The 27,913-nt window shown below is 40.6% G+C and overlaps 1 protein-coding gene across 11 annotated transcripts in view; it reads right to left on the bottom strand.

The window, feature by feature from the left end:
* AFF2 (ALF transcription elongation factor 2) overlaps positions 1 to 27,913 on the bottom strand; it is a 357,228-nt gene that overhangs the window by 28,455 nt on the left and 300,860 nt on the right. For 9 of the 11 annotated variants that reach the window (XM_064713250.1, XM_064713252.1, XM_064713251.1 and 6 more), the window contains 6 exons: positions 12,562 to 12,724; positions 11,028 to 12,047; positions 8,808 to 8,932; positions 2,761 to 2,995; positions 742 to 881; positions 131 to 194 (listed from right to left, as the gene is read on the bottom strand). In XM_064713250.1, the coding sequence (XP_064569320.1) occupies positions 131 to 194; positions 742 to 881; positions 2,761 to 2,995; positions 8,808 to 8,932; positions 11,028 to 12,047; positions 12,562 to 12,724 (1,747 nt within the window). The remainder of the gene's footprint in view (positions 1 to 130; positions 195 to 741; positions 882 to 2,760; positions 2,996 to 8,807; positions 8,933 to 11,027; positions 12,048 to 12,561; positions 12,725 to 27,913) is intronic. The other 2 variants (XM_064713247.1, XM_064713246.1) reach the window with 2 other exon arrangements.

Genomic DNA, 27,913 nt, shown 5'->3' with positions numbered 1-27,913 from the left:
AACTGAAGCACAGTTTAGTCAGTAGCAGAGTTCCTCTGGGTTTGAGAGGCTTTAGATCTTGTGCAATAATGTTCATTTTTAACACTGAGTTCCACAGAGGAAAGAGACAAAAAAACCTGTGATAACCTACCAGTGCATCTGCTTTATGCTTCAGCTTCTTAGCCTCTTGCATGTAATAATCTGCATTGTGCAGCCTAGAGAGACAAAATCAATTAATTAAAGTCTTTGCTTTCATACAGTTGGACAAATGTTGTTTGAAAATATTGCTGATTGCTTTAAAGAAGAATTTTGACATATATGCCCACTTATCTCTTTAAATCTTAACCTGATATCAATCTCAAGCTGCTGTATGCAGAGATATGATGGGTGACCAGAATATAAAATAAGTAGCTGTAGAAACTGGTTGCCCAAAGGACCTATTAATGTGTGCTGAACAGAGGAAAAGGAAAAATATTTTAAACTAATTAAGTATAAGAAGTTTCCATTAGAGGAGCTAAAGTAAAAAAAATGAAGAAGAATTACCATGAACCAACATTCATGATCTGAAAACATTTATCAACAGAATCTTCATTAATCAGTGACAACAGTTCATTTGCCAAGATTAAAACTGTGTGTGCCTTTGTGCAGCACTATGCACACAGGTGCCCAATGCCAGCACTGTAATCAAAGATATTCTCCTTCACTGGGACCTCTGCTTGCACAAAAATCCCAATCACAGAGCACAAAGTCAATAAAACTTACACATCATCAAATGTTATTTTGGGTCTTCTGGGCTCAGAATTCCCATTGGAAAGCGTTGGCATTGCAGACCAGATGTCTGGTTCTAGATGGCTGGTGTCAAGAAGAGTGTTGGCTGTGGGTGTACTGTGAGATTCTTCCTCCTAGGAAACAGAGGACTGTTATTCACAGTTCAAACAAAGACTTTCCGACCATGTAAGTGCTCACATCCACCCTCCCTGCCAAAAACCATTCCCAACAAACCAAAGGCTAAGGCACCAAGCAGCCCATCCTACCTTCATGTCACCTCACCAAACCACCCTTCCCTTCTTTGTAACATGAGCCTAACAGATTAATTAGGGAGTACAGCTCCACTTCTGGGCTCTCACCTGAACTCAGTAATTTACACTTGGAGGTGCAGGGTTTAGGTGGATACCATGCTGTTACTGACTAGAGGCACTGGTTAAAGCAAGGCTGGGGAGATCTAATGGGCCAGGCTAGATCTAAAATCAACTTCTTCGAGGTGTATCACACCAATGGAACCTTTTTTCTATATTACTAGGAGCTAACAGGCTGAAGAGTCTGCTTGGATTTCAGCAGGGAACAATTTCCTCTCTTGCTACAGAAAGAAGAATGGAAAGCAGAAGTCAGTTGTGACTTTGCAATGATTAAAACCAGAAGCATAACAGAAGATTTTAAATCAGGCAATTGCAACTTGCAAGCTTGGTCCCCAACCAGATAAACTAAATTACAGATGAACCAATGAACTAGGGAAAGAAGTCTAACATATTTTAGGGGAAAAATATTTCTTGCATCAAGACAATAGATTAACAAAGGATAAATCTGACTAGAGATGCTGGGATGAGAGGAAGAGGCCCTGCTGTTTACACAGCTCTGTTTATTTGCTGACATATGCAGTTCATTTTGGCACTGATTTCAGTTGAAGGCGTGTGTATTACTGGCGCAGCTTGAAGTGACACAATGATATCAGAAAGCAACAGGGATGAATGAATAAGGTGAAGTGATTTGTCACCTACAATTCAATGCAACTTGTGAGTTTTACTATTACAGTGCAGGGTAACGACCTCTCTCAAAGTGGTGAACTGTGAAAAATGGGGCTATGCATGGCCTTTTCTGTGGCAGAATTTTCTTCTTGTTTTTTAATTTTGACAGTGATACTAAGATACAATTTGATAATATAAAGAAAGGATGGGTTTGAAACTCTAGAGGAAGGACTATTTTCTAAAATGGGCCAAAACCCTGGAGTTTCTCTGTTTAACCTAAAAAGAGGGTGACAAACCAATGTGAAATTTTATGTTGTTTTAGTGAATTTGATATGCAGTTTTGGCTCTTTTTCATGTATTTTCAGAAAAAAACCCTACCTGAATTTGGTGAAAAACAAGCAATAAAGAACCATCTCTGTGAGAACCACTGATGGGGAGATGGGCCTAAGAGTGTGATACTCTTCTATGGGGAAAAAACTCCCAATTTACAAATGGTCTAAAAGCTTACAAATAATTAACTAAGATTAAGCATAAATAAACCTTACTGTTGTGAGCCTGAAAACCTGAGAGCGGTTATTAACATGCTGAGTGTACTATGGAGAGGAATTTTTTGTTATATTGTTATTGTCTGTTTAGTTTAGGCCATAATATTCAGTATGACTACAGTGCTTAATTCTGGCTGAGAATTTGGGGCAGTAATTCAGGTAACATTCTGGAAGTTTTATTTTGAAAATGTGAATGCTGCAGCTACAGAGTTAAGGGACTATTGTCAGCTAGCTGATGGCTGCAAAGGCTCTTCTCTGAGGCTCAGGGTTCAGGTGCTTCAGGAAATGATAGACAACACCAAGCCTAATGCTGACCTAAAAATGGAGCTTGCAAGAGCTGTTTATGCCTGGCTTTGCAAAGATCCACTCCCCCTGAGTGGGGCTACATAAGCATTTAGAAACACGTACTCTGTGGGAAAAAAATCTAACAGAATAAAGCTGAACTGATTTCATTTTATCTCGTTCACCGCCACCAATGGAGGCTGGTTACTTACACAGATTCCTTTGGGGTTAGAAGAAGATTTATTTTCATTCTTTCTGTGTTTAGAAGCAGAGGAGGAAGAGCTGCTGGTCTGTGAGGTGTTGGTGACCGTGGGCTCCTGGCTGAAGGAGCTGTTGTCACTGCTGTGCCGCCGGTGCACAGGGTCGTCCAAGAGCGGGGACAAGGGAGGAGGGAACAGCTTCTCTTCTCTTTTCTTTGTCACCTTCTTCACCGAGCTACTGCTGCTCCTGGGACACACAGAAAAACCAGTTGCACTTCAAGAATATTGGTTAATTCTCCACAGCACAAAGCTGCACATTTCATTTACTGAGAAGCCAGCTCTGCCCTCCAATCTGTCCTGCAGTCCTGTGCCCTCCGTGGCGAGGCACAAGGGGACAGCAGTGAAAACGGAAGAGCTGCCTCTGCCTTTTCAATGACTGCAGAAACCTTCTGCTTTGGAGGACAACTTGCAGTGCATTAGTACAAATTGCACCCAATTTAAATGCTAATTTGAGTCAGTCTTCATTTGAGAGGTCATAGAGGTTCTGACTCAGCAAAGTGCTGGAAAGTTTTATGCACGGGGTTAGTTCCTTTGACATCAAGTATGACTATTTATGTGTTTAACATTAAGCGTCTTTTTAAAAGGTGGATTAGGGCTTACATAAGCAACCTTTGCAAAAAACCCCAAACAACACATGGCAGCATATGAACCAAAAATAGAATTTATAACAACTACAAAATGATAACCATAACAATAACAAGATAATAATTATTTAACCTCTAGAATAAAGCCAACATTCAACACTATATTAAAATGATACATTGTAGCTGGCAAAAGCCCTTGAGCAAATATTGGTTGATGAATTGAACGTGATTCAGAAAATGAATGTGGTTTTGACATGAAAGCTCAAGTAACATGATAATCTATTGTCTGTTTTATGTACAGAGATTGTTAGCTGGCTAGCAATGGCAGCTGTGATGCACAGTAAAACCAGAAAAAAAACTCCAACCTGGTAGGCCTTTCTCCACTCAAATTCATCAAAAAAGAAAAAACCAAACCCAAGACTTCACTGACTGCTTAACATGTTAATCTACTCATAGATTTTTATTTTAGGTATTGTCCCAGCTCAGTCAATGTAGATAACCTGAATTTTAATCTTTTGTTAGACATCTAATATTGCATTACATGATCATTTACTTTTCATGATTATTGACTAAAATTTCAATAACAAATTAAGTCAACAATAATTTATGTTTTGTTCCCATTTTCAGTCAGTGTCAGGAATTATTGATCTTTGCCTCAAAGTAACCAGGGAAAGAGGAGAAGGCGACTCAGGTTTCCTTACTTCTCATTTAGGAGCTCTCTCTCATTTCAGCCTGGCCTCTTCTGCATTTCACTGACAGTATCAATATCTACACCTCAGTCACTGCCCTACTTGGACCTTTGGTGATACAGAAATATTTTAGCCTTATCTGTGAAACCACAGAGTGAAATCAAACTCTTCATGTTTTATAGCTCCTCTACCCAAAACTACTTTAATTCAACTGAAGCAGAGTTAAAAATATCTTATTTGAAAACCCTCTGATATTAAAGATCTTCAGACTGAAGAAATAAAACAAGCTCAACTTCATATTGCCTTATGGATGGATGCTGTCCTTGTTGGAAAACACATGGGTCTGAAGAAGATCAAAGGCAAACAACCATGTTGGACTAGACCAGCAGTTCTTGGAGGAGACTGATTTCATGCACATGTGGTCCTGCAATATGTCCTCCAGAAAGTTCTCACTCAAAGCTCCATCTGTTTGCTTTCTGACCCCCAAAGGGCATTTTGGAACTCAGACAAGTTACCATAGTTATGGCTCACAACACTCTGAACTTTTTCCAGAGGAAAATTTTCCAAAGGAGGGTGAGCACTGCCCCAACAGAGCACACACGTGTTCTTGGACTGAACAGCAGCAAAGAAGCCACAGTTTACCCACAGAAGCACCCAGGGGCAGAACCTCTGCCTCCCAAAGCACATGCCCTACACAGGGAACCCTGAACATGCACTCACAGGGGGAGCACAGAGCAAAGTGATTTTCTGTGCCACTGTGCACGTAGGAGTTTGCAGCTCTTCACTATTTAAAACTTCACCAGTTCATTTCATCTTTGGGCTCAGATATAAGACGGGGCAAACCAAAGAACAGGTGCAGTTACTCAACTCCGGCACATAAATCATTCTGTGACTTGGAAGAATTAACCACAAAACAAAAGGCTCTAGAGGATATTTTTTCTACATAATTTACGTTTAACTCCACCCCCGCCCCCCATAAATAGAGTTTTAATTTTCTGTTGGGTTTTTTTTTTCTTTTCTTTCCCTTGCCCACTTAATTCTATAAGTTTTGCAGGAATTAAGCTGATAATTTATTTAGCAATGTTACCTCCCTCAGATTTACACTAAAGCATTTATGCTAACAATAACCTCCATGAAATAGGTTGTTACCAGCAGTTAACCAGATTGTCACTTTGCTTTGGGCTGTTAATGGCCTAAGAAACTGGTCTTTGATTGCAGGAATCGCTAATTTTGAATGAATTTATTGCAATAATTACTGAGACTCAATGGTTTAATTTGCTGACATGATTGTTAGTTAAAATTATTTAAAATCTAGGGAGAAACACAAAGTGCACTGAAAAACTACAAGCAGAACTGATGGTCTTTTGGCTGCAGGGTTTTAATCTTTTGTGTCTAAAACAGGCCAATTATCAAAGAAGGAGAAGGTTCCCCATCTGCTTTTTTTTTCCAGCGTGTTTTTTTTAGGGAAGAAAGCAAGCAAGCAAGCAACAAGAGGTCAGTGCATGAAGAAGGGGGAATTTCCAGCTCTCTCATGTTTCAAGCTGCTTTTCTTTGCCCTTTCTTTATCCACTCCTTGTGGTATGCAGTGCTGTCTCTGGCCTGGTAGTGACACAAAGCCATCCCAGGCTTTGTCTATGCCAGGAACCTGGCTTTCCTTTGCCTCTCCTTCCCTGGCCCACAATGAAATGCTGCAATTGAAGGTGTATCTGACTTTCTGCAGGGCTCTACAGGGAAAGGTCACTCCCACATTGGCCTGGGCCATATGGCAGCACCTGAATGGAGCTGAAGTCATTGTCATAGATGTGAAGGCTGCTGTGCCATGAAAGAACCCCAGCGAATGCTGCTGTGACTACCCAAGGGAGCAACTAATAGGTATTGCCAAGGAGAGGTGCATCTTCTGCTAAAGGTTGAAAACAAAAGAGAACGGGAAATTTTGAAAAACAAAAATGCAGAAATGTTTGCCTCAGACAGATTTCTAGCATGCCTGCTAAATGGTGGGCAAGTCTCACTGGTATGAGTCCAGTTTGACTCACAGTTTGCATCAGCAAATAATTCCCTGTTGCTACAAACGTGTTGCTACAAAAAGCCAAATACTGGTGAGTATTTGGTGAGTCCAGTCTCTGTCTGGACTGGTTCTACCAATCAAATATTCATATATCAATGGGATTCAGCAGCACATACAATTAATGCTTAAATTGAAATTTCTCTGTCAAGGAACTAAATATAAATAAGCAATCCTCTGCTGCAAAGCAGGCAGCTGATCTGACAGAAATTCAGCTTCACAGAAGTGCTTCAATGTATTCCTATAAACACACTGAAACACCTATTCCTTCATTTGCTGTAAGTACCAGAAATAAGGAAAATACAGTGGCAATAGTTTGAACACTATATTTTAAGGGTCAGGTCAGGTTTTGGAAAAGGCATCAGCCCCTGAATATATGAGGGAAGAAACAGAGAGGTAATTATGACTTATGCAATGACTACACAATACAAAACTCTCTGGTAGTGCAAATGCCTTCTAAGTTCACAAGTGACCATTTGAAATTTCTAAACTCAAATTAGAGTACATGTAGTCCCAGAAACTTGTGGAAATTAGGCATATAATGGCCCTTATTAGACATGTCACCCTTTAAAGATTAATTGTCCATCTTTGCTTGCTTTATTGAGCCCATATATTTAGGGGGAGATTAAAGAGAAATGTACCCAAGTGCCTCAACCACAGCAAGGCAGGCAATGGGAGCTGTGAAAGCACAGGTGTGACCTGTCTTTTGCTGATTGCTCCAGACTCCTGAATGCCTCCAAATTTTGGCCCAGATCATGGTTTTTCTGTCAAAACACTCTTGTACCTTTAAAAAAGCCTAATAAAAATCTCGTGTCTGCCTTGGGGAACTTGGCTTATTGGCACAGGGATCAAGTTCTAACAGGAGAGACCTAAGGTTCCTACTAAGTGACAACATCCACCATGGGACTTAACACCTCCTTAAGGGATGAAGATCATCATCACACCTGTAGCTGACTCACCCTCATTTCTTAAAGTCCTTATATAGAGAGTTCTAAAAGGAAACTTAGAACTTTTGGGAATAAAAAGCCAAATGGCAAAGCCTGTCTTTCAACCTTTTACCCCTGAAGTGTTACTTTCCCCCATGGCCTTGAACACTGGACTTTATTCTGCCTCCCCTTAAAAAATTACTCAATCTTCTGCAGAACAGAATCACTCCTGACTGCTTAAAAATGAATGTTTAAATTTCTAGGAAATTTTCTTCACACAGTTCATCCAGCTCCCTGATCTTTTGGGAAATACATGATCAGTTGCATGTCTATGGGAGTTGAAAACCTGAAGTGAAAACCTGAATCAAAAAAAGTATTGCATTTTCTTCAAGCAAACTCAGAAAACAGTAGTAACAACAAAGGCAGTGTCATCCAGGTCTCACTGATGTGGCAAAATAGTCAGAAAACTCTGTTTCAAAACTTCAGGCAGATGAAAGGAAAGGCTAGTATATGGAAATAACTATTGATGGACACAATTATGTTTTAACAGAGAATACCCAAGGGTTGAAAGCTCTAAGGAATCAAATTAACGACCTGGAAAACAAGCTCAAATTAAGAAACATCAGGTTGGGGGTGGATCCTTAGGGCCTGATGGTGACAAGAATAGAAAGATTTTTTTTAATGGATTGTGGAGGTGTTGGGGATGCATAATCCTTGATTCCCTCTGCAATACATCTCTGCTCATTGTATATCCAGCAATGACAATTAGGCAACACCCATCATGATGTTTATCAAATGTGCAACATGTTACAGATCCCACTGTAATTTTCATCTTCCTCTTCCAGACTCCAACTCTGATTTTCTCAGTGGCTGAATGAGTGGCTAATTCACAGAGTGATGTTACTTCTTATTGACACCAGAATAAATAAAATGATGCTCAACCTTTCTTCAGGGATTTTAAAATTAGTGTGCTGTTTCATAACTTGTTTTTGAACTTTATCAAAATTTACCTATTTTATCCTCAAATTGTTTTTAGAAGCACACTATGATTCTGATTCTTTGCTTATCCTAGTGCAGAGCAGAAAGAAGCATCTCATCTCAAAATCATAAAAGCACGAAATAACAAAAGGGAATTGGACTCTTTGGCTATTTATAGAATGTTAACCTTGTGACTCTATAATCAGAATCATTATTTATGTGGCACCTGTTTGTTCAAGCATTATAGCCACCTCTGAAAGACACTCTGAAAGGCACAAACTATTGGATGGTGTATCTGCTGAGATACAAAGCACATCTGAGACACCTGGGATGGTGGCCCCTGGCATTGCTGTTTACACAGGTAAAACAAAGAGGCAATGTCACTATTTTTTTCAGTAAAACTGGGAACTGCCTCTCATGAAAATGATTTAAAAAATTAATTCCAGGCAATCAAATAAATCCCAATTTTAGCAGGATTCTCTGTCCACAGAGGTTCAAGGTAATAGAGGCAAGAAAGAACATTGAAGGGAGGTTGAAGAGTACACCAGGATTATGGCAGCATTCTGAAGTCTGGCAGGCCATCAGCAGGAGGCATGAATCTCATCCAAAGCCACATGGCTCCTCTTCCTCATGGATGGGAATGCCAAGGCTGTGCTGCTTATGCTGATGGGCTGTAAAGCCCACCTGACTCTACAGCAAAGATATTTACAGAACAGTACTGTGAAATCCCTCAGGAATGTGATGTCAAAAATCCACTTACTCTTTAGTGCTGGTTATTCTGTGGTTTGGAATTGGAGAGATACAAGGTGGGAGCAGACAGGAAGCTGGAGGCTCCTCCAGGCGCTGCTTCTTGCTTTCCACAAAGGTGTCCAGGCTTTCTGTCTGCTGTAACAAAACATGGCAGAGCATCAAAGAGCCAGCACTTGTGCACAGCTTCACTGGCCATCCAGAGGGCCTATGGAATCTCAGTGTATTTCCTTTACAATAGCAGCAGTTGAACTGCTGGTCTAAGAGAAGTGAAAGTCACCTGAAATCAGGGCTAAACGTGCTCCAAACCCAGGACATGGAGTTATATAACAAGTGACATAGCAGGTAATTAGGAAGCAAAATGTCTCATGTGCTAAAGTTATCTTCTGTAGTGCACTAGAATTTAATTAATAATTTAGATGCAATGATTTGATAGCACCAAACCTTATTCAAGTAAATAGCTTTTACTCATTGACCTAATAGAAGTTGATGGGAAAACTTCTCTGAATAAGTATTCCTCACAAGACTAGGAGTGGAGGACTGAGCTGGGGTAGTCATTAACAGCACTAGCTCATTTGAAATTTGCTTTGGAAGACTCCCTGATGCATGACTTTTGTGCCTGAACCAGGACAAACAAAGCTGATTATTGCTCTGTCACTGCAACCTTCCTATCAGTCTTCGAGTCCACTAGTAGATGGCTAAAATAAATCTTTTAATAGCATGATTTAGAAATTAGTCTCTCTCTACCCTGCTTTAACTCTTGGTGTACCCTGAAGTCATCCTAATTGGCTTGTTTCTTGGGTAGCAGTGAACAATCACATTACAACATTACAGGGGCTGATTCAGAGTCCAGCTTATGTTAGCACAGGCCCAGAGCAAGATTCTCCATTTTGTTACTTTCTGATTCAAAGTTTCAGTCACGAAAATGATGAGGTTACACCTTTCATATAACTCCCTCTTATTTATTTTTCTTCCCTGAAAGCCCTCACTTTAGTTGCCAATACTATCCTTGTGTTTTAGTCACAATTCCTTCTCCATGATACAGACACTCCACTAAGCTACCCAGCAAGAATTATTTTTGGTATAATTAATATGCACCCTGGTGTACTTAGACATACATAAGTATGGACATTTATACATCCCTCTCCTCTTTTTTTCTCCTTTCTTGCATCTCTGTAGTGTGCAGCAAGAATATAAATTGAATAAAAACCTGCTGAGTTTATTCATGTGATTACTTTCACTTAATTCAGCAGGGAAGGAGCCCGTGCAGTGACTCATTTGGGCAGGGGTGTAGACCCTGTGTCTGCCTGGCATCGTCTGTCTTTGTCTTGCATTAATTCTCTTGTATCACTGGACTCCTCAAACTCAGGATTTCAAGAAGTCCTCCAAAACAGACAGCTGAAGTCATATTCACAATGATTTATAAAATTTGGAGTATAAAAAAATACACTCTGATGACTTTTCACAGGCAGACCAGAGTACAAGCATTTCAGCTGGAAAAACTGACTACAAAAATTCATTTAGGATATAAAACCTCAGTTTCTTTTCTGAAAACACATTTAGTTTGAAGTGCAATGTCATATCCCACAAGGTAGGATACCCTTGGGCATAAATAACATGAAACACATGATAAAACATAATGCCTTCAGTCAAAATATATTTGTTTTTTGGGAAGCTGTGCAGAGAAAGCAGCTAGTTAAGTAAATTATATTTCTATGTATCATATTTGTTCATACCACAAAACAATACAAAAACTAAATTCACCAGGAGCATAAGCAAGCACCATTCCACTGACTTTGATGAAGCCTGTTTAAATCAGTGGTGAAAACACCTTAATTCTGCAGACAATAAACCCCTTTCTTCCAAATAGAAGTCACATTTTCTGAGTATGGCTGAAACTGCACTAATACGAACTCATCACTTTCTGCAGATTACAGAACACTGGAAACTAATAGGTGAGTGAGCAAATACAGTGAAAAACTTGTTAGAAAAATCTCAAAAAAGACATTGTTTATTGATTTTTTCAGCTGGGGTTTGCTTTTTGCTAGTTTCTGATGTTAATTTGTAGTGCACTTGTAAATGTCAGTCCTTTGTAAAGCCAATAAAGCCTCAGTGCTGTGATGCCTCCCCACAGCCTGGCTGCAGGTGCAGTGAGGAATCACTGCCTCTGGTCCTGACCTCCAGGGTGCTCAGAAACACAAGTGTTTTCCTTTAAACAATGAGAATAACTTACCTTGTGTTTCCTTTTGGATTTTGTGGAGGGTTTTTCAGCTGCTGGGGTGGGGGACTCTCGAGATGGTCGCCTGTGTTTCATATTTGCCTCTCTTGGTTCATTTTTCACAGACGTGGTCTCAAAAGTTTCCTGTCCAGGTATCCTAGAGAGTAAACTAAGGTCTATTTTCACCCACAGAGATTTGAGTTCTTCATATTCTCTCAGTGGGGACAGAAGTTCATTTTGTACGATTGGGATAGGAGAAAAGAGCTGCTCCTCCAGGTCATTGCTGGTCTGGTCAATGGATGTGTTGCTGCCATTGCTGGTTAAGCTACTTACGCTGAGGATGTTACTGCCAGAGTCCTTCACTTTGACACCACTGCCAGACCCAGTGCAGGCTGGCAGCACCTTGGCCTGCAAGCTCTCTTCCTGGTCTGTGTTTGAATCAGAAGTAGATGAATCAGTTTCAATGAACTCCCGGGACTTTGGGACAATTTTGCTGGGGCCTCTGTACTTTTTCTTCTCTGAAGTGAGACCTGTGCTAGTTCGTGGTTCTTTCCTTGGAGCTGTCTTCCCAACTGCTGCTTTAGTTCGAACCTTTGGCTGCTCGGGGGGTTCCTGTGTGTCTTTTTCTTTGGGAGTGTTGCTGGTATTATTTGGTTTGGGCCAGTTATACTCTTCTACACTGGAAGTCCTTTCTACCTTTTTGGGTTGCTTTTTCCCAGTAGTCCTTTGTGAAGTTGGCTCATTATGAGCAGGTGACTTCTGCTTGGAGCTTTTTGCCTCTGGGGTTTTCTGGGCAACCCGTGGTTTGGCTTTCTCTCGGATGGGACTGAGGATTGCCCGGTCTTTGGGATCGGTCGGGGGCAGGCTGCTGTTGAGCTTCCCTTTGTTTGGCCCTTCAGCCTGCTGGTTGCTCTGGGCCTGGGAGCTGCTCTCGCTGTGAGGCTCATTTTGATTGTTGATGATGGTCTTGTTGTGGGGGTTCACTTTATTTAGCCATTTATCCAGCTGCCATTTGTTTGTTGAGGGGGGTTCGGGCTGCAGATTGAAGAATGACAAGGAACAAATCTCAGACAGAAGCAGTGCTTTTCCCTTTAAAAGAGAACTTTTTTAATGTACCCTTTTATTTCAGTCAACTAGTGGTGACTGCTAGTTTTATGGAAGTATTTATGGAGTATTTATGGTTAATTAGGCTTCCTTATCTGGTTTACAACATAACCCTGGAGAAATTTAATACAACTAAAAAGTTTAGCTAGTCCCTAAAGAGATAGTTTTGTCATGTTGCCTTTCCTTAGTCCCAGCTGAATACTGTGTCAATAAAATCTTCTCTAGCTACTGGCAAAAATCTAAATATTTCTTTAAAGCAACTCAAATGTAGGCCAGAAAGATTCTTCCAAAAGCTAGAATGAGTATGTGGGTCATACATGTGAAAAGGCAAAGGGAAAAGAAGTCAACAGCATCAAACAGCACAGAACTCCAGCATCCCCCTAGCAGGGAGGGGGCTTTGCTCCCCTCCACCCTTCCCCCTGGGCAGAGCTGAGGGGGGGCTCACCTCTGGCGTGGCACTGCGGGACTCCTCGTTGCACTCGCTGTCACTGGAGCTGCTCTCACTGTCGGAGTCGGACTCGGAGCTGCTCTCGGACTCGCTGGAGCTGCCGGAGCCGCCACTGGAGTGGGCCAAGCCAGCAGCGTGTGCCACGGGCACTGGCAGGCTGCTGGGGGACAAGATCCTCTCTTAGTGTGCTCCTGGCCTTTTGCTGCCCAGTGAACCCCAGCGAATGTCCTCAGTGTCACCTCCCTCTCCTGCCGGCCCACGGGAGCTCCAGGGTCTGGGCCACCTCCAGAGGCCGTGCCACTTCCAGAGGCCGTGCCACCTCCAGGGCCTGGGCCACCTTCAGGGGCCTGTGCCACCTCCAGGGGCTGGGCCACCTTCAGGGGCCTGTGCCACCTCCAGGGGCTGGGCCACCATGGAGCCACCAAGGAACTGGTTGGCTTCGTGACTCATGGGACACATTGATCATGTTAACAGCATTACCATCATCATCACCCTCCAGTAAGAAACACTTCAGTGTCATAAGCCTGAGCTTATTAGGCCTATGATTGCAAAAACTAACAATCACACTTAAATAATTCATTAATGGAATCATGGTTTCTTCATTTTTTGCCAGTTCATTTATAATTTATGATCAAAGAAGGACATCAGGCAACTAATATTGGACAGGACATTTTAAAAATTAATTTTAATGAATACTTTTACACTGCAGTGTACAAAAACTACGTACTTTTGACAAGTCTCCAGGGAGTGCCTGAGAATTTTTTATTTATAGCTTTTTTCCCCTCTCATATTTATGATAATGCAGTGAGAAAATAGCATTCATGCTGAAAATAAGCTTCTCTGTGAAATCTATTTTTCTGTGTGTTCAACTGTCCTCCAAGATGTATTTATTAGCAGTGCACTGTGTGTCTTTGTTGCTCCTCATCATTTGTTTCTAATCTGAGAGGTCAGACGACCCCAGCTTTTAGCACTACAGAATTCTGCCAATCTGACTCTTTATAAACTCATCTTTAATTTCAACTTTTTCGTCAGGGAGATAACCATAAGGTTATCTGTCTCTTCAGCTGATCTATACAGGGACTTTTTGATGATTGATTTTAAATTTGTGAAGCTGACAAAGCAAAGTGTTTGAAAATTGACACCATTTGCTAGTACGCCTTTATGGATATTCAATACTTCACCTTAATATATCATACACTGTGTGTGTCCCATATTGAGTGATCCAGAGGTGCCTACAAGGTATAACACAGCTTTGCCTCTGTTTCTATTTGCTTTTCTATTTTCCTCCAAGAAGAATTCAACTAAACCAGGAATATGCTTTCCTTCCCATTTCAAACCATGATGCTCGGTGCATCAAGATGCCCTCTTAAAAAACCACAGTAACCAAGAAACTGGAAAAGCCAGGGGGAAAAGGCAAAAAAGGAAAAGCCAGAACAAACTGATGGGCGACCCTGCTCTGCTAGAATCTTCACAAGCATTGCCACTGGCTTCCATGACAATAATAGATGGACTTTAATTTTCTTCCTACACTGAGCTACTTTCTCTGCCTCCTTGTTGGTAAAACCTATCGCTTGCGCCGCAGTTGGTAACAAAACTGTCTCTTTGAGCCTGGCAATGGCCCTGCAGTGCCCATTGACAAAACAGCTTGGTGCTTTAGGGTGCATTAATGAAACAAAATTACTCACTTGGGTAATTGCTACAGATCACTAACTTTGTTGCTCATTAAGTCCATACACTTTTTATTTTTTTAATTCTTTCAGTGGCTCCTTACTCAACTGACTCAAGTAGAGCTACTTAGAAAATTTCAACTGGACATAGAAGGCAATTCAAAGAGCAGATGATGAAAACATACAGGCATTTCTGAAAGTATTATGGAAAACTAACCACTGAATTAAAATGGATCTTACATTTTGTACTTAATAAAATTATTTTTGAAAACCGTTTTTATTTCTTCCTTTATCCCTTCTTTTTAGTGAAGCTCAAGAAAGTACAAGAAAACACATTTTTCATGCCATTTTTACAGTAAACAAGGAAACAGAAAAGTGGAGAAAAATAAAATGTGTTTGTAGGAGTGTTTGCCGTTCTCATCAATATCTAGTAATTTTGGTCTTATATTTTTTACTTGGAAAACACTAATAGTAGATGAAAACTGAGCTTTCATATTTCATTGCAAATGTTTCCAGGAAGAATAAAATAGAAAACACCACAAGGATTCCCAGACTGAGGAGGCAAACATAGTAATTCTATTCTGTAATGCCAGAATGAAGCCCCAGCCTTGGGAAAAAAGGTGTTATTTATAGAATTATCACAAGACTGTTTTTAATTTAAAAACAACTTTCCCCCTAAATCTGAGAGCTTCTCTGGAGTGGTTTGTGCCCAGGCAACCTCCACCCAGAGGGGTGTGTGTGGGGCTGCACACACAGCTGTGCACATCTGCCTAAGGACATGCTCTGCTCTCATTAAGACAACTGATATAAGGAGTAACAACTCTTATCCTAGATCAAAGAAGGGAAAGGCAGTGCCCCAGCTGGACCTTTCCCACCTCTAAACACAACTTACCTCTCTTAGCACTCTGGGAGTAACACTGCAGCTGGGATGTGCTCACAAAACAACAGGAGTCATTCTGGAGCAGACTGCAACTGTCTGACAAAGAACTCAAAGGGCAGGAATAAAACCATGGAAATAGATAGCAGCTCCAACCTGGCCTTATTTTCTTTCTTTCTGCACACCAGCCTCACTCAGAAAAAGCTACCATGTGCCAAACATTACTGAGTAACACAGCTCAGCAAGCATGCAGGAACCAGACAGGCTCAAAATAATGTTTTTCATACAAAACACAATGAGGTCATATTTTTCTTTCATCTGGGATAATAAAATTATGCCTTGGCTACACTGGGCAGTTTCATGCTGAAGGCATCATTGCTGATCCTCATTACTAAAGTAGAAGCATTCATTTTCATCATGTAGTTTGGGTTGAGAGCAACTGTGTATGCTTTGCAAAACAATCAGATAAGACCCAAAATGCCTTTCCTAGCATCTCACCATACTAAAGATAGATGTAGTACATAGTTACAAGCACAATCAACTTCTTACAATGCAGTTCAGCAGAGAAGAAAAAGGTATACATACATTTAACAAACAAGCTAACAAAAGCATAAAAGTGTGTAAAAATGAATCTTTGCTTCCAATAAAATAAGTTTAGTAGATATTTTAGATTGTCTTTTGTGATTTTTTCCTTAAATAAAATGCATCTCTTAGTTCAGAAATACTTGGTTTTGCACTCTTTCCAGAGATTTCTGCAGATATGAAGTTCAATCATGTTTTGAAAGATGTTGGGCTAGATTCTGCAATTCAGGCAGCTGCTATACAAATAAACTGGCCTTCCTCACATAGGTTTCAACTGCATGAACTGGGGGTTGCCTCTTGAAGAGACTTTCAAAGCAAGCTTTGTTATGTTGCTAAGATCCAGACAAGGAATGCCAGTCCAGACAAGGTTTAAAATGGATTTAAAGCATTTTATCATCAGATCCAAGTCCTCAAAGTGACTAAAGGGGGCAGGAAGGACTGATATTTGAAACTATTGAATTTTTATTTCCCAGCAGGAGATGAGCACTCATATTGTTCTTCACTGTTTGGGTGGACAATGTTTTTATATCATGTGAACTGAAAAAAAAATTAATAAAAACAATGCTGCACAATGGAACACAGCATTGTTTGGGTAAATAACACTTAGAAGAAAGCCAGTTCATTATTATCACTTGAGATTGGGGGCCCCTACTGAGACCAGTGACCCGCTGTGCTGGATCTGTGTAAATACATGATGAGGCACAGTCCTTGGGCCAAAGAGCTTGCAGTGCAAACACACAAAGCAAACAGCAGAGGTATTACAGTCATCTTCATACTCAGTGTGGGCCTGTCACATTCTCTAAGTGCAAGGCCTCTCCACAGCTAATAGAAACATCAGTTTTGCCCTCCTTTTAAGTTTGTTCTCATTTTGCTGAGCACTTGAGCAGAGTCCTGCAGGGCAGCCAGACATGCTCTGCCCTGACCCAGAGCCCCGAGCAGGCTGGGGGCACAGATGCAGAATCACTTGGCAGGGAGAGCCCATGACTCAGGCCAGATGGATCAGTGGCTGCTCACCCCTCTCCTGAGGAGCTCCTCCTGTGCTTGGGGATGGGAGCCCTGGGGTGACATCCCCACTCAGGGGAAGGGCAGCCAGGCCTCTGTCCCTTGCTAAGGTCACCAGGAGGGTGTCTCCATCCAGCTGCCTGTAGACTGGGGAGCTGGGACCCCTTCTGACAGAGGAGACCTGCACTTCTGCAAGCCAGTTGGAAGGAAACTCTTCTGCAGCACCTACACCCATCTCCCTTCTTGTGCTTCTGCAGTGCAAGCATTTCCCCAGTCCCTGATGCTTGTGCACAGCATGGCCACAAAGTATGAGATGAGAAATGCCTTGAAGGAGGGGACAAACACCAGTACCATCAGTACCTGGAGTATTTTTCAGCTCCTGCTGAGCTCTTGCAAGCTGGGACTTGCAGGTGTGTGGCTGCTGATGGCTCCAGGTGAGGAGCTGCACTGACCTCATCACACACCAACCATCTTTTACTGCAGTCCACTGGTAGAGGTCATCTGCCCAAATCACCCTGAAGCTTGTTTATTTTCCAATTCATGGGTTATTTTTCAAAAGCCAATTAAAGCAGACATGGCATTCTTATGTGGCTGTATCATTATGCTGCATAGAGAACCAAAGGCCTGATGTGTGGCTTAGACTTTTTTGTTCTTGTTGACATCTGGACCATTATATTGTTTTCAACATATAGTTTACTCTACTGTTGTTATAAATGATCTTCAAAATTAAACCTGGTAGCTACAACAAAGATAATACGAAGTACTCCAACTCATTAACATCTAATAAGAAAAATAATAAACTTTTAATCTTGTAAATACAGATGTTAAAAAAGTTATAATTCTGACTACAGCAGTAAACCTCATCAAGGAACAAAACCTCCTAACAAGTCCTTAGCTATCTCCCTGAACCTTTTCCCAATTAGATGTAGTCATGTTAATTGCTGTGAGGAGAATTTGGCAAATAGATGGTGCTCTCCAACAATAGGTTTATTCATTCAACCCTTCCTTTTTAGGGTAATGATGAATAGGCCACTTGTTTCACTGTTCTACTCAGAAATCAAAATGTAAACTCAGAGAGAGCAGAGCATTGCTGGACAGTGGGAAATTGTAGATGGGAACTGACCAGTGAGTCAACAGTACATCCAGGCTGGCAATGTCTTTCCATTAGAAGCAGCACTCTACAAAGGTTGCTTTATTGCACAAGCCTATATTTAGGGAAAGTTCAACCAATGAAATCTGGAAAGAGCAAGGTCTATGCTGGAAAACTGACTACAAACTTGACAGAGTAGTTGATCTTCCTGTTGAGGCACTGCATTGGGACTGAGATGAATTTTGCTTTTTGTTTGAGAAGAAAATACATCTGTGCAACAGTTCCTGCTGTGTAAAAGACAGGCTATGCGGCCTATCCTTAATCTGGATTGTCTATTTAAAATGCAAATTCCTGAGAACAAAGAGTCTGATTGCACAGGGCACTGTGCAAAATTGGGTGCCCAGCTCTGAGCAAGACTTTTGTGCACTCAACTACACTGCAGCATCTACCAGAGCAGAAGCAACACTTCTCTTATTTGGATACTGTTGTTGTCCCACTCCCTACATTTCATTTGAAGAGAGAGAGAGAGAGAGAGAGGAAAAAACCCTCTGGAGTTGTTCAGATCCAGCCCAATCTCTCTTTTGGATCTGTTTCTACAGAAAAACTGCACACCTGATGGGCATTACTTGGATTTGCTGGACTCACTGAATTCTGCATTAAAAAGGGTGTTTCATTATTCTAGCAGATAATAATAGTGCAGCACCTAGCAGATTAATATTTAGTGTCAGAATTTAATACCATAACTGTTCAATAACAAAGTTTTATTTCTCTTCTATTCTTACACCATTATCAGGAAGTAATATTCTCTTCTAATTTGAAAGGGAGCTGCAATTTTTTTTCAATAATGAATTGTTCATATTTTTATCTTCAAACTTATATATGCCTACCATTAGATTGCTTTTTAAAGAAAAGGATTGCTCTGGATGATTTGTTCACTGCCTTTCCATTGGTTAGTATTAAATTATTTAACGTCAGGCTGGTAGAATTAAAATCTAAACTTTCAAAGACTGGGTTGACACAGGAACTGAAAACCTGTATCAAGGCTTTTAAAATATTAATCAGCACCCAGGTCAATGAAATGAAATAAGGTGTGGAAATTGTTGCTTCAGCTAACATTAGCACGTGTAGTAAGACATCACTTATGATAGCTCTCTCATTTCAAAACACATGGAAAGGGAAAACCTCTCTAATATGTTATTCAGGATGTGGCAGCTGATCTGCCTGTATCAATCCTGAGCACTGTAATGTAAGTAGGAGCTCTGATTTATTTTGAGGGGGAGGGTAATTTACAAGATGTTGTATGTAAAAAGCCACAGCCTCATTTTACTGTGTTCAAAAGTAACTGTTTTAATCAAAGACTGTTTATAACAAGGTTGATAGTTACTGAAACAGATTTTTTTCATATACATATAACCCTTTTATACTTCCAGCTTTAAAGACCATAAAAAAGGATAGTAAAGATGAAAGAAATAAAAAGAATGACAGAGCTAACTCCTATGAGCCACAATCTATGTCAAAGCAGAACTAAAGTGATTGACAGCTTGCATTAGTAATGAATAGAGTGGGGAAAAGCTGCCAAGAATCCATAACAAGGTCAAAGCCTTCCAATAAAGAATTACATTAGCCACAAATCCTAGGTGGAACTGTGTATATACATCTGCAATGTGACTTTAACCATGGCACTGCTTCTACTGTCCTATTCTGACTCTTCTCCAGTTTTTATTCCTGGGCTTCAGGAAATTCTGACTCCATCACACCTGCAACAGGTGTAAGGTATCAATTTATGACATTATAAAAAAACAAATAGAAGAGGAGGAATTTTAATGCTACATTTGTAATGGTGCACAAAAAAACTTTCTGAACTATTGGTATGGTAATCACTCTCCTTCCAGTATCACAGCACTGTTATACACACTTGATGTGGAAGAGAAGGGTATTTTGCATATTAAAAGCAATATTGTATCCATGATTCCTGCATGCATCACTCTGCTCACCTCAGAGTTTAGAAACAATTTTGTGAGCATGATATTATTCAGGGAATGCAATGTATGTAGGCTTTTTGATGTACAATATTTTAGTGAATACATTCAAGTGTCAGAGAGCATTATTTGTACTGTGCCCTGATGTGCTACTAGTTGCCTGGCATCTGGAAGAACAAGAATACTCTCTCTTACTGTGAGACTCCAAAGGGTCTCATTTGATAAAAATGGAACCACTTTATTATATCCATATTGCCCCACTGAATCAAGCTAGATATGAGGATTGATACATAGAAACATCTTTATTTTCCGCAAAGGAAATCCTGGAATACTGCATTTTTCAGTACACTTTGCAAATCTTCTATGGAAGTGCAGAAGCACATATTCGCCCCTCTACAGTTCACAATTTCAAGTGAACATACAATGTTTTTTAAGGAGTCTGTTATTTACACTTTGATTTTATTTACTACAGCAGAAAGTCCAAGTGTGGTCATGAAAAAAAACATTCAAAGTGGACCTCTGAAAGCAAAGTGTTGTGTTTTTTCTCATTCATGTGTGGCAGAAAGTTAGGCACATAATGTTCTAAATGAGCTACCCTTCTCATTCTAACTCAGTTCTGCTTCAGTTCTAACTGTAAACAGAATCAAGCTTGCAGAGTCCAGTGGGAAGAGAACTGTGGGACCAAATCACACTGGTGCAGATGGATCCACATGACACCTCCAACTCCTCAATGTTTACAGTCTCATCTGTTATCTGAAGAAAGCTAATTTTACTATGCTGAGCAGCCAAGCAATAAGAACCCATTACAAAGTTGGAGGGTTTTTTCCTCTTTCCATGTAAAACAACACCTTTGAGCTTGAAAAGGTGCCAAAAGGCATTTCCTGATTTTCCAAAGCTTTATGGCATGCTCACAGTCCTTTACACCTCAGCACTGAACAAGTGTCCCAACATGAGCTCATGAAACCATGGGAGGATTTCCTCTCCTGGGGAATCCACGGGGAGCAGATCAGCAGTAAAACTGATCTTACTGACCAGAGCAAAGGGGAGGAACTGGAAGCAAAAACCAGAGGAGGGAAAAAACCTGTTGCAGGATGTTAAAGCTGTCCTTTTTAGAAAAGACCCAAGATGGCTCCAACTGTAGCTGTTATCAGGAGCACAATGAGTAAAACAAGCAACACAGAAGGGGGCAGAGATAAAAACTGAGTATAATCAGAACAAATTGGGTAATATTCCATTAAATGAGCTTCAGCTGCTCACAAACTGGTAGCAATCCCCTTGCATTATGCACTGTAGAAAGAATGAAACAGCAGGATTGGTGCTACAGGCATGGCTGGTCATAGGCAGGTACTCAAATGACTGAGGCACAAATAATCCACCTCTGTGGAGATGAGTGCACCTCTGTAAAGAGGGACAGCCCCATGGTTACAGAACCAGTCCCACACTTCAGAATACATGTTCAATTTCTGGGTCTCCCTGGCATTCATTGGGTAAAATAATTGAATTCCTGACACTTTCCCCTGTTATTAATACATATACTTTTGCAAGACTCCAAGCATATTTACGTTCATCAGATTGAATTTGTAACAACAGGGACCACAGAAGTACACAGGCACTCATGAAAACCACAAGTAGACACTTTGTTTCACTGCTACTGCCATAACAGTAAAAAGGAATCATCATTATTAATAATGGGCAATTACTCTGAAATAGTTTTTAAAGAAGTATTCCTAAAGGAACATGATGAATTTATGGCACACCACCAGAGCCTTTCATGGATATAAAGATGTACTTCAGCACACATGACTTGTTTTTTGAACAAGGAGAAAGCTGTCTAGTAAAATATTAATAAAGCTGAATGCTGAAACACAGGTGTCTTCCTTACAATTCACTTTAAAATGGGGTAGAAGGCTCCATTTGGACTGAAAATCTTAACCTTCCGTATATTTATGTTTAATATGATCTCCTTTTAATGCTGCTGATTTTAGACAGTTACATAATACTTCACTTTATAGACTTAAAAAAGGTATCAAATCTACTTAGGATTAAATATCATCTTGAATGCTCTTATGTTAAGAACAGAGCTAAATCGTTAAGCAGCATCCACCCTTAATTATGACACACGTAGGTATTAAGGAAAAAAAGGTGCTCCTCTGAGTGATAAATGGACCTAAAGATCCTTCACAACATTTACTATAAATCACAAAAGACCATTAATAAACAGTCAGAAAAAAAATGACAGTTGCTACAAGTATCTGCTCTCATACTCTGCCTAATACTATCACTGTCATGTTTAAACCTGACATCTTAAATCTTTGACACGAAAACCCTTTAAGTCAAAAAGACTCATCTATTTTAAACAGAATTTTCTATGCTTGTTATTTTGAATGACAGCAAAAGGAAACAGAGAATCTGCAATTCTGTAACCTGATCTGGCTGAAAATCTTTCCTTTCAGCCTTTTACATCAACCCCAAAATAAAAGGAAGATCCAAATATCTTCTGCAGTTACTTGCTGGGATCTTGTGGGCAAACAGAGCTCCGTGTCTGCCAGAGGGAGCTGGTGGAGCTCAGCAGCACTTGACTGTGGGAGCCAAGTCAGAACACTGCAGACACAGGGACTGCACTGCCTGTGTCAGGATGAGGGCAAGTTTGGAGCCAGCTTTCATTCAGACAGGAAAGAATAACTGGGACTGCCAGAATTAACACTGGATGCCTTCCTGAAGTGTCATACTGCCTGCTTTCTTAACACAGGCTGAGAAACTGGGATGCCTGGCAGAGGCACTTAAACATCTGCCTGGGAGTGGGCAAACATTGTATTCCCCAAGAGGGCTGCTGGAAAAGAGTGACCATAATCCTGAGCATAAACTGGGTTTTGTCAACGGAGTGCTGAAAAACACTCAGCATGGACAAAAATATTTAGATCTTTAGTATTAGTTATACTATTTTTTCTTAAAAACCTTCCACCTAGGATGCCTTCTTTCTGGACATTTATGTTCCTGAGTGACCAGAAATGGACTTTTCAACATTACCACCATCCATTTTCCCCAGACTCAAGAAGGGTTATTCTATCAGCAATGATTTGCTGAAGGTCTGCCAACAAACAAAGGTCAGGAAAACCCAACCCCCTCATGGACACAGAGGTAAATAGGCAAAGTTCGATCTCTCTTGCACTTTTTATTGTTTTCCACTTGATAATCATTCCCTTAGTAAGGTGCAAATATCTTCACACATCTGCCTGGATCTTTTAATGTTCTAGTGTGGCATGGAGGTTACTGATTACAAGAAACTCTTTTGTTTGTTAATGACAAAGATCAGTAGTGAGATGTCACCCTACCAGCAGAGAAGTGGACAAGTAGTGATATATTTTCAGAATTACACTTAAAAAATACCCCATCCTCTCCAATTCTACCTGCAGTATTTGGGATAGCACAGGCAATAAAGCTGCATTAATGAAGGACAGTGCTCTATAGTCAGCCCCTGCAGCAGATGGTAACACAAATGGTCCAGGGTTGAGCATGACCAATTGCTTCAACAGCAAGGTCTGAGGTGAACACCATCAGTGCTTGCACCCCTGAAAATATGCAGGGAGAGACACAGACACACTGGCCCAGGGCTAAAAAGCTCACCCTGAATTTCAGATCAGTACTAAGCTGGATCTTGTCCAGTAATAACACTGCTTGGCTGATCCCTCTTGTTTTGCAGAGCAAAACCTACAAATGCCAGTCAGTAAACTCAGATATGCCTTGAACATGCTGGAGCAGTTCAGCATCTATTCACTGCTTTGTTTCCTCCTTTGCTTTTTAAGTGAAGCAACATCTCTAAATGTTTTTGTAAGTGATTTGTGCAGAGGCTGCTGAGAGAAAATGTAGTGTGGCAGCATATTCCTCCCACCACAGTCAGGCTGGATTCCTGCACCAACAGACTGTCAATGGGAGTTTGCATTGGGCAAAGTTTTGAAGCTGAAAGCTCTACTTGCAAGTTTTGAAGTGGAGAGGCTGTTTTTTTTAATCTGAAGTCATAAAACATCGCTTAACGTCTAGGTTACAGATGGACTCAGGATCCCACACTTAGCTCCTGACTGCAGATAACTCACACTGCATATCTGTGGTTTGGGTTCAAGCCCATCTTGAATGTAAGTTTAGAAAGAAAGAAATACATGCAAATAGCAGGCACTGCCAGCTGTTTTCTTCTACTTACAAGGCCGTTTCTGAGAAAGCAAAGTGTTTAAGTATAGGGTGGAACATGGGAGTGATGACAAGCTGGTATCCCTGGGTTCAATGTGAACCTGACATTCTCAAGTTTAGGGTGTCTCTTGTTCCTGACACATGCTTTCCTAGGCCTCTGAGGCCACATTCTTCATTAAGTTTGTTGAGAAATGGAACAGTATGCTCACAACCCTTTTTTTGGATCTCTCCTTAAGAAATATCTGTGTTCTATCTGTGCTTTAATGACAGCGTGCTGCTCATTTTCCAAGAAAAGCCATGCCAAAAAGTCCAGATAACACTTAACTCACAGGCTGGTATACACAGAGCTGGCCTTGCAGGTCATGTTCCCAGCTGAGTAATGGACTCATTATATTATCCCTGGCGAGTCTTGCAGGTTGGAATTTTCAAACAAAAGCAAACAAAATCAACTTTTGTTTTGTGATTTGATTATTTTTTAATGCCACAGCTTATTCATTTTGGTTTATTAATTTGTTGGTCCAATGGTTTTTATGTGCTACAATTCAGACTAGGCCTTTCTCTAGTATCATGTTTTATATAGATATGGGAAATGAAATGTAAGTCTGATACAATTATGGTTGTGTGCCGTGCAAGACAATACCGTAAACACGACGACAGCCTGGAAAGCTGCTTAGCAAAATGATCTTAATATACAAGGCAGTGTGAAAATGTAAAAAGAATCTATAATGACAACAAAGATTAGCCATTTGCTCTCTAACCTTATTTACAGAAGCAATCAGAGGTATTCAGGTCGAGTTAATGACCCTGTCTCCAATTAATTCAATTGTCTACAAACAACACTGATGCAGTGGTTGTCTCAGAGTCTGCCACATAGTCTCTGAGGGAATACATAAGACTCCATTAAAAGTGACAATAATAATGCATTTATTACTGTAACACTATTGTATTATAAATAAATTCCTGATGTTAAATTATGCTCCACGCTTTAACAGAAATTCAATTACTGAAATAATAAAAAAGATGGTGTATTTGCCAAGTGCATGGACTATAATTTGGCTGCTTAGTTACCAGCAGTTGGCTGTTTTGCAATTTCTTGTTCATAGAGTATTTCTTTTGAATAAATGCCAGACTTTTTCATACAAATTTCATGAACAAGTTGCAAAATGAAATTTTGAGCTTTTGAATCCAATTATGAAAGACATAACTAAATCTATTATTGAAAAAATATTCTTGAAAGCCCTTCTTGCTGTTGTTCAGCTCAGTGTAGTAATTGAGGTAAGCACAGGTGCTGTTCATTATGGGCCATTGTGCACCATCTGAATTCTGGGAACTGAGGAATTCAGAGGGTTTCAACTCTTTGTGTGAATAACAAACAGGCGTGATTCGGAGGTTGTTTGTACAAGCTTGCACATCGCTCTTCTGGGACTCCTAAGACACCTGCTTACCCTTTTGAAGCCAAAACAGTATCATTTATGTTCTGGCTATTCTTCCTACAGTGATTTTTTTGCAGAAGCAACATATTTCCCCACCCCTCTTCCTGAAGGCTGCTATCAATGGTGGAAGTAGGAACAAAAGAAAACAAAGGATGAAACCATTATCTAGTGGGGACAAGAAGCCTTAGAGAAGCCCTTTTTGGCTTGATGAGATTTCAGCAGGGAAAACCTTGTGAAAAAAGAACTGCTTCTCACACTTAGCATCATTCCCCCTCTCAACCAGTTTCCTGTGGTAGGCTGTTAAGCATAAAAGAGAATTAATTTTTTTCTCCTAACACCAATCTGTATTCTCTCTTTGTGGTTTGGCCATGTATTTATCTTGCTAATGCCTCTCCCACTCTCTTCACATGTTTTACAGGGAATACACGAAGAGGTGCATGCACCTTGCAAATGAAAAACTGCTGACAGTCTTCCTATAGGGTCCCACAGGTGCCTGCAGCCATATGGCTGCATGTACGTGGGTCTTGGCTTTTTGAGGATGACAGCATGTTTCAAAATGTGCTGTCTCAACTATAGATTTCTGGTGACAGTGATTATTTACTTTGCACTTTTATTTGTTGATATATTGCTGGTACTTATCAGCAGAGATGTTATCAAAACATCTGGGGATGGAGTATGTGGAGAGCAGCTGCAGGCAGCCCAAAGGAAGGAAACACGGAGGGGAACTTCCACCAGTCTCAGTGTTAAAGGTGGTTTTCTTTTACCCCCTCCCCTTACACTGATTGGAGTGCAACTAAAACTGCCTCAGTTCAAGTACTCCTGGGAATATACTGAGCTGTTAGGAGATGCTATCAGACTACACTTTGCACAAGTCAGCAGGCACAAGAATTCCTTGAGCATGTCAAAGATTCAGCTATAATTCAACACCTGCAATATGATTTCTCAAAACTCACAGCGATCAAAGTTAGATGACTTATTCTCTGAATTAACCTCTGTCACAAGCCATGTACAATTACAGCAGCAGATCTCAGTGCCACCTGAAGGTCAAGTTAAGACCTGGGAAGAAGAAATAATACCATACAAGAAACAAAAAATTGAAGAAAGGCAACTACTTTCCTGAACTTCAGGAAAAACAGATCTTCAGGAAAGAAGGCTTGGGATTTCAGTGGGCTGCAGGGCTGAACACTGCAATAGAAACTGGCTGGTCACACTGGAGAGAGGGGACCATATTGACATAGGATAAACCTACAGACTCCTAAAGGAGGTTGAGCTGGTAGTGAGGGACAAAGTGGCATTCACAGTGTCTGAGTTAGTTAGATGAATGGCAGAATCCTCCTCCAGCCAGGGAACCAGAAGGACTCTGAACAGAAGAAGATAATTCCTTCCAGATGTGTGGTCAAGTAGCCACACATGGACAAAGGAAAAGGAGAATGGAAGGGAAAAGGAGAAGGAAAAGAAGAAAGAGGAATAAAAGTATAAAAAGAAAAAAGGAAAAAAAGGGAGTGGAAAATGATGAAGAAGAAGTTGACGGAAGCTGAGAGCACTCATCAGTCCAAATCCACTTCAGGACCTTGAGGCAAAGGCAATATTATAATAGCAGATTACAGATGGAATTAAGTTCAACAGCAAAACAACATATGCAAGGATGAAAAACAAAAGGAGTTTTGTTGGCAAAGGTGGACACCTGAATTATGCTGGCCTTCAAGCTGCAAGTCTAACATGGAGACAAGCTCCAAGAGCAACCACAAAGCTACATTCTGTTTTTCTATGGGAGTGTGCCATGTTTTAATACACTGGTGTCAATTACTTGGGGTTTGGGCTGCATATTGTAAGCAAGAAGTAAACTAAATTCCTGGAAAATGTATCAACTCTGAGAGCAATCAACTCTGAGAGTCCAAATCTCTGGGACTAGGTACAGTCCTGATTTTCACTGCATTTTGTTTGACTTGTAAAAACATGCAATTAGTGTAGCTATCCCCACAGTCACTTGCACTTCTGTACTGCAATAAAGAGACTCAGAAAAAAGACATTTTCTGCAGATCTTTCTCAGCTTAGTCACTGCTGGTCTCATGTAGAGGAGCTGCTCATCCCCTGAAGAACAAATATTTAAGTGGGATAGGCAAGACAACTTGCCACTGCCATTTCTTTTTTCTTATTATGACGTCTTAAGAGGAGAGTTCAGGAGATACAAGAACATGAGTAGCCACAGCCAGGGCAGGAGAAGTAGAGACTCTTGAACAATTTGCCATTTTTGTTTGGATAGGAAAGTGTAGCCCACAGTTTGTAGACTGAAGATGGCCTTACATGTTAAATAGCCTTTGACAACAAGATATTTTGTAGCTATGGGAAGACCTATTTGGCCCTCCGATTCCTGCTAGTGAGACTTAACAGGTCACTCTATCACTCCTCACTTCTGCTGAAGACTCTCCCTACTCTACAGAAATTTATTCACTAAACATCTCAACACAGCCAGTGAAAGCAATGTATTACCATCACCATCTTTGTGTCAGCATAATTCTGTAGAGTTCTTGGTAGAG

The sequence above is a fragment of the Zonotrichia leucophrys genome, chromosome 4A, assembly GCF_028769735.1.
Source record: "Zonotrichia leucophrys gambelii isolate GWCS_2022_RI chromosome 4A, RI_Zleu_2.0, whole genome shotgun sequence".
NCBI lineage: Eukaryota > Metazoa > Chordata > Aves > Passeriformes > Passerellidae > Zonotrichia > Zonotrichia leucophrys.
The sequence above is the reverse complement of the archived record's forward strand: the minus strand, read 5'-3'. Positions and strand labels throughout refer to the sequence as shown.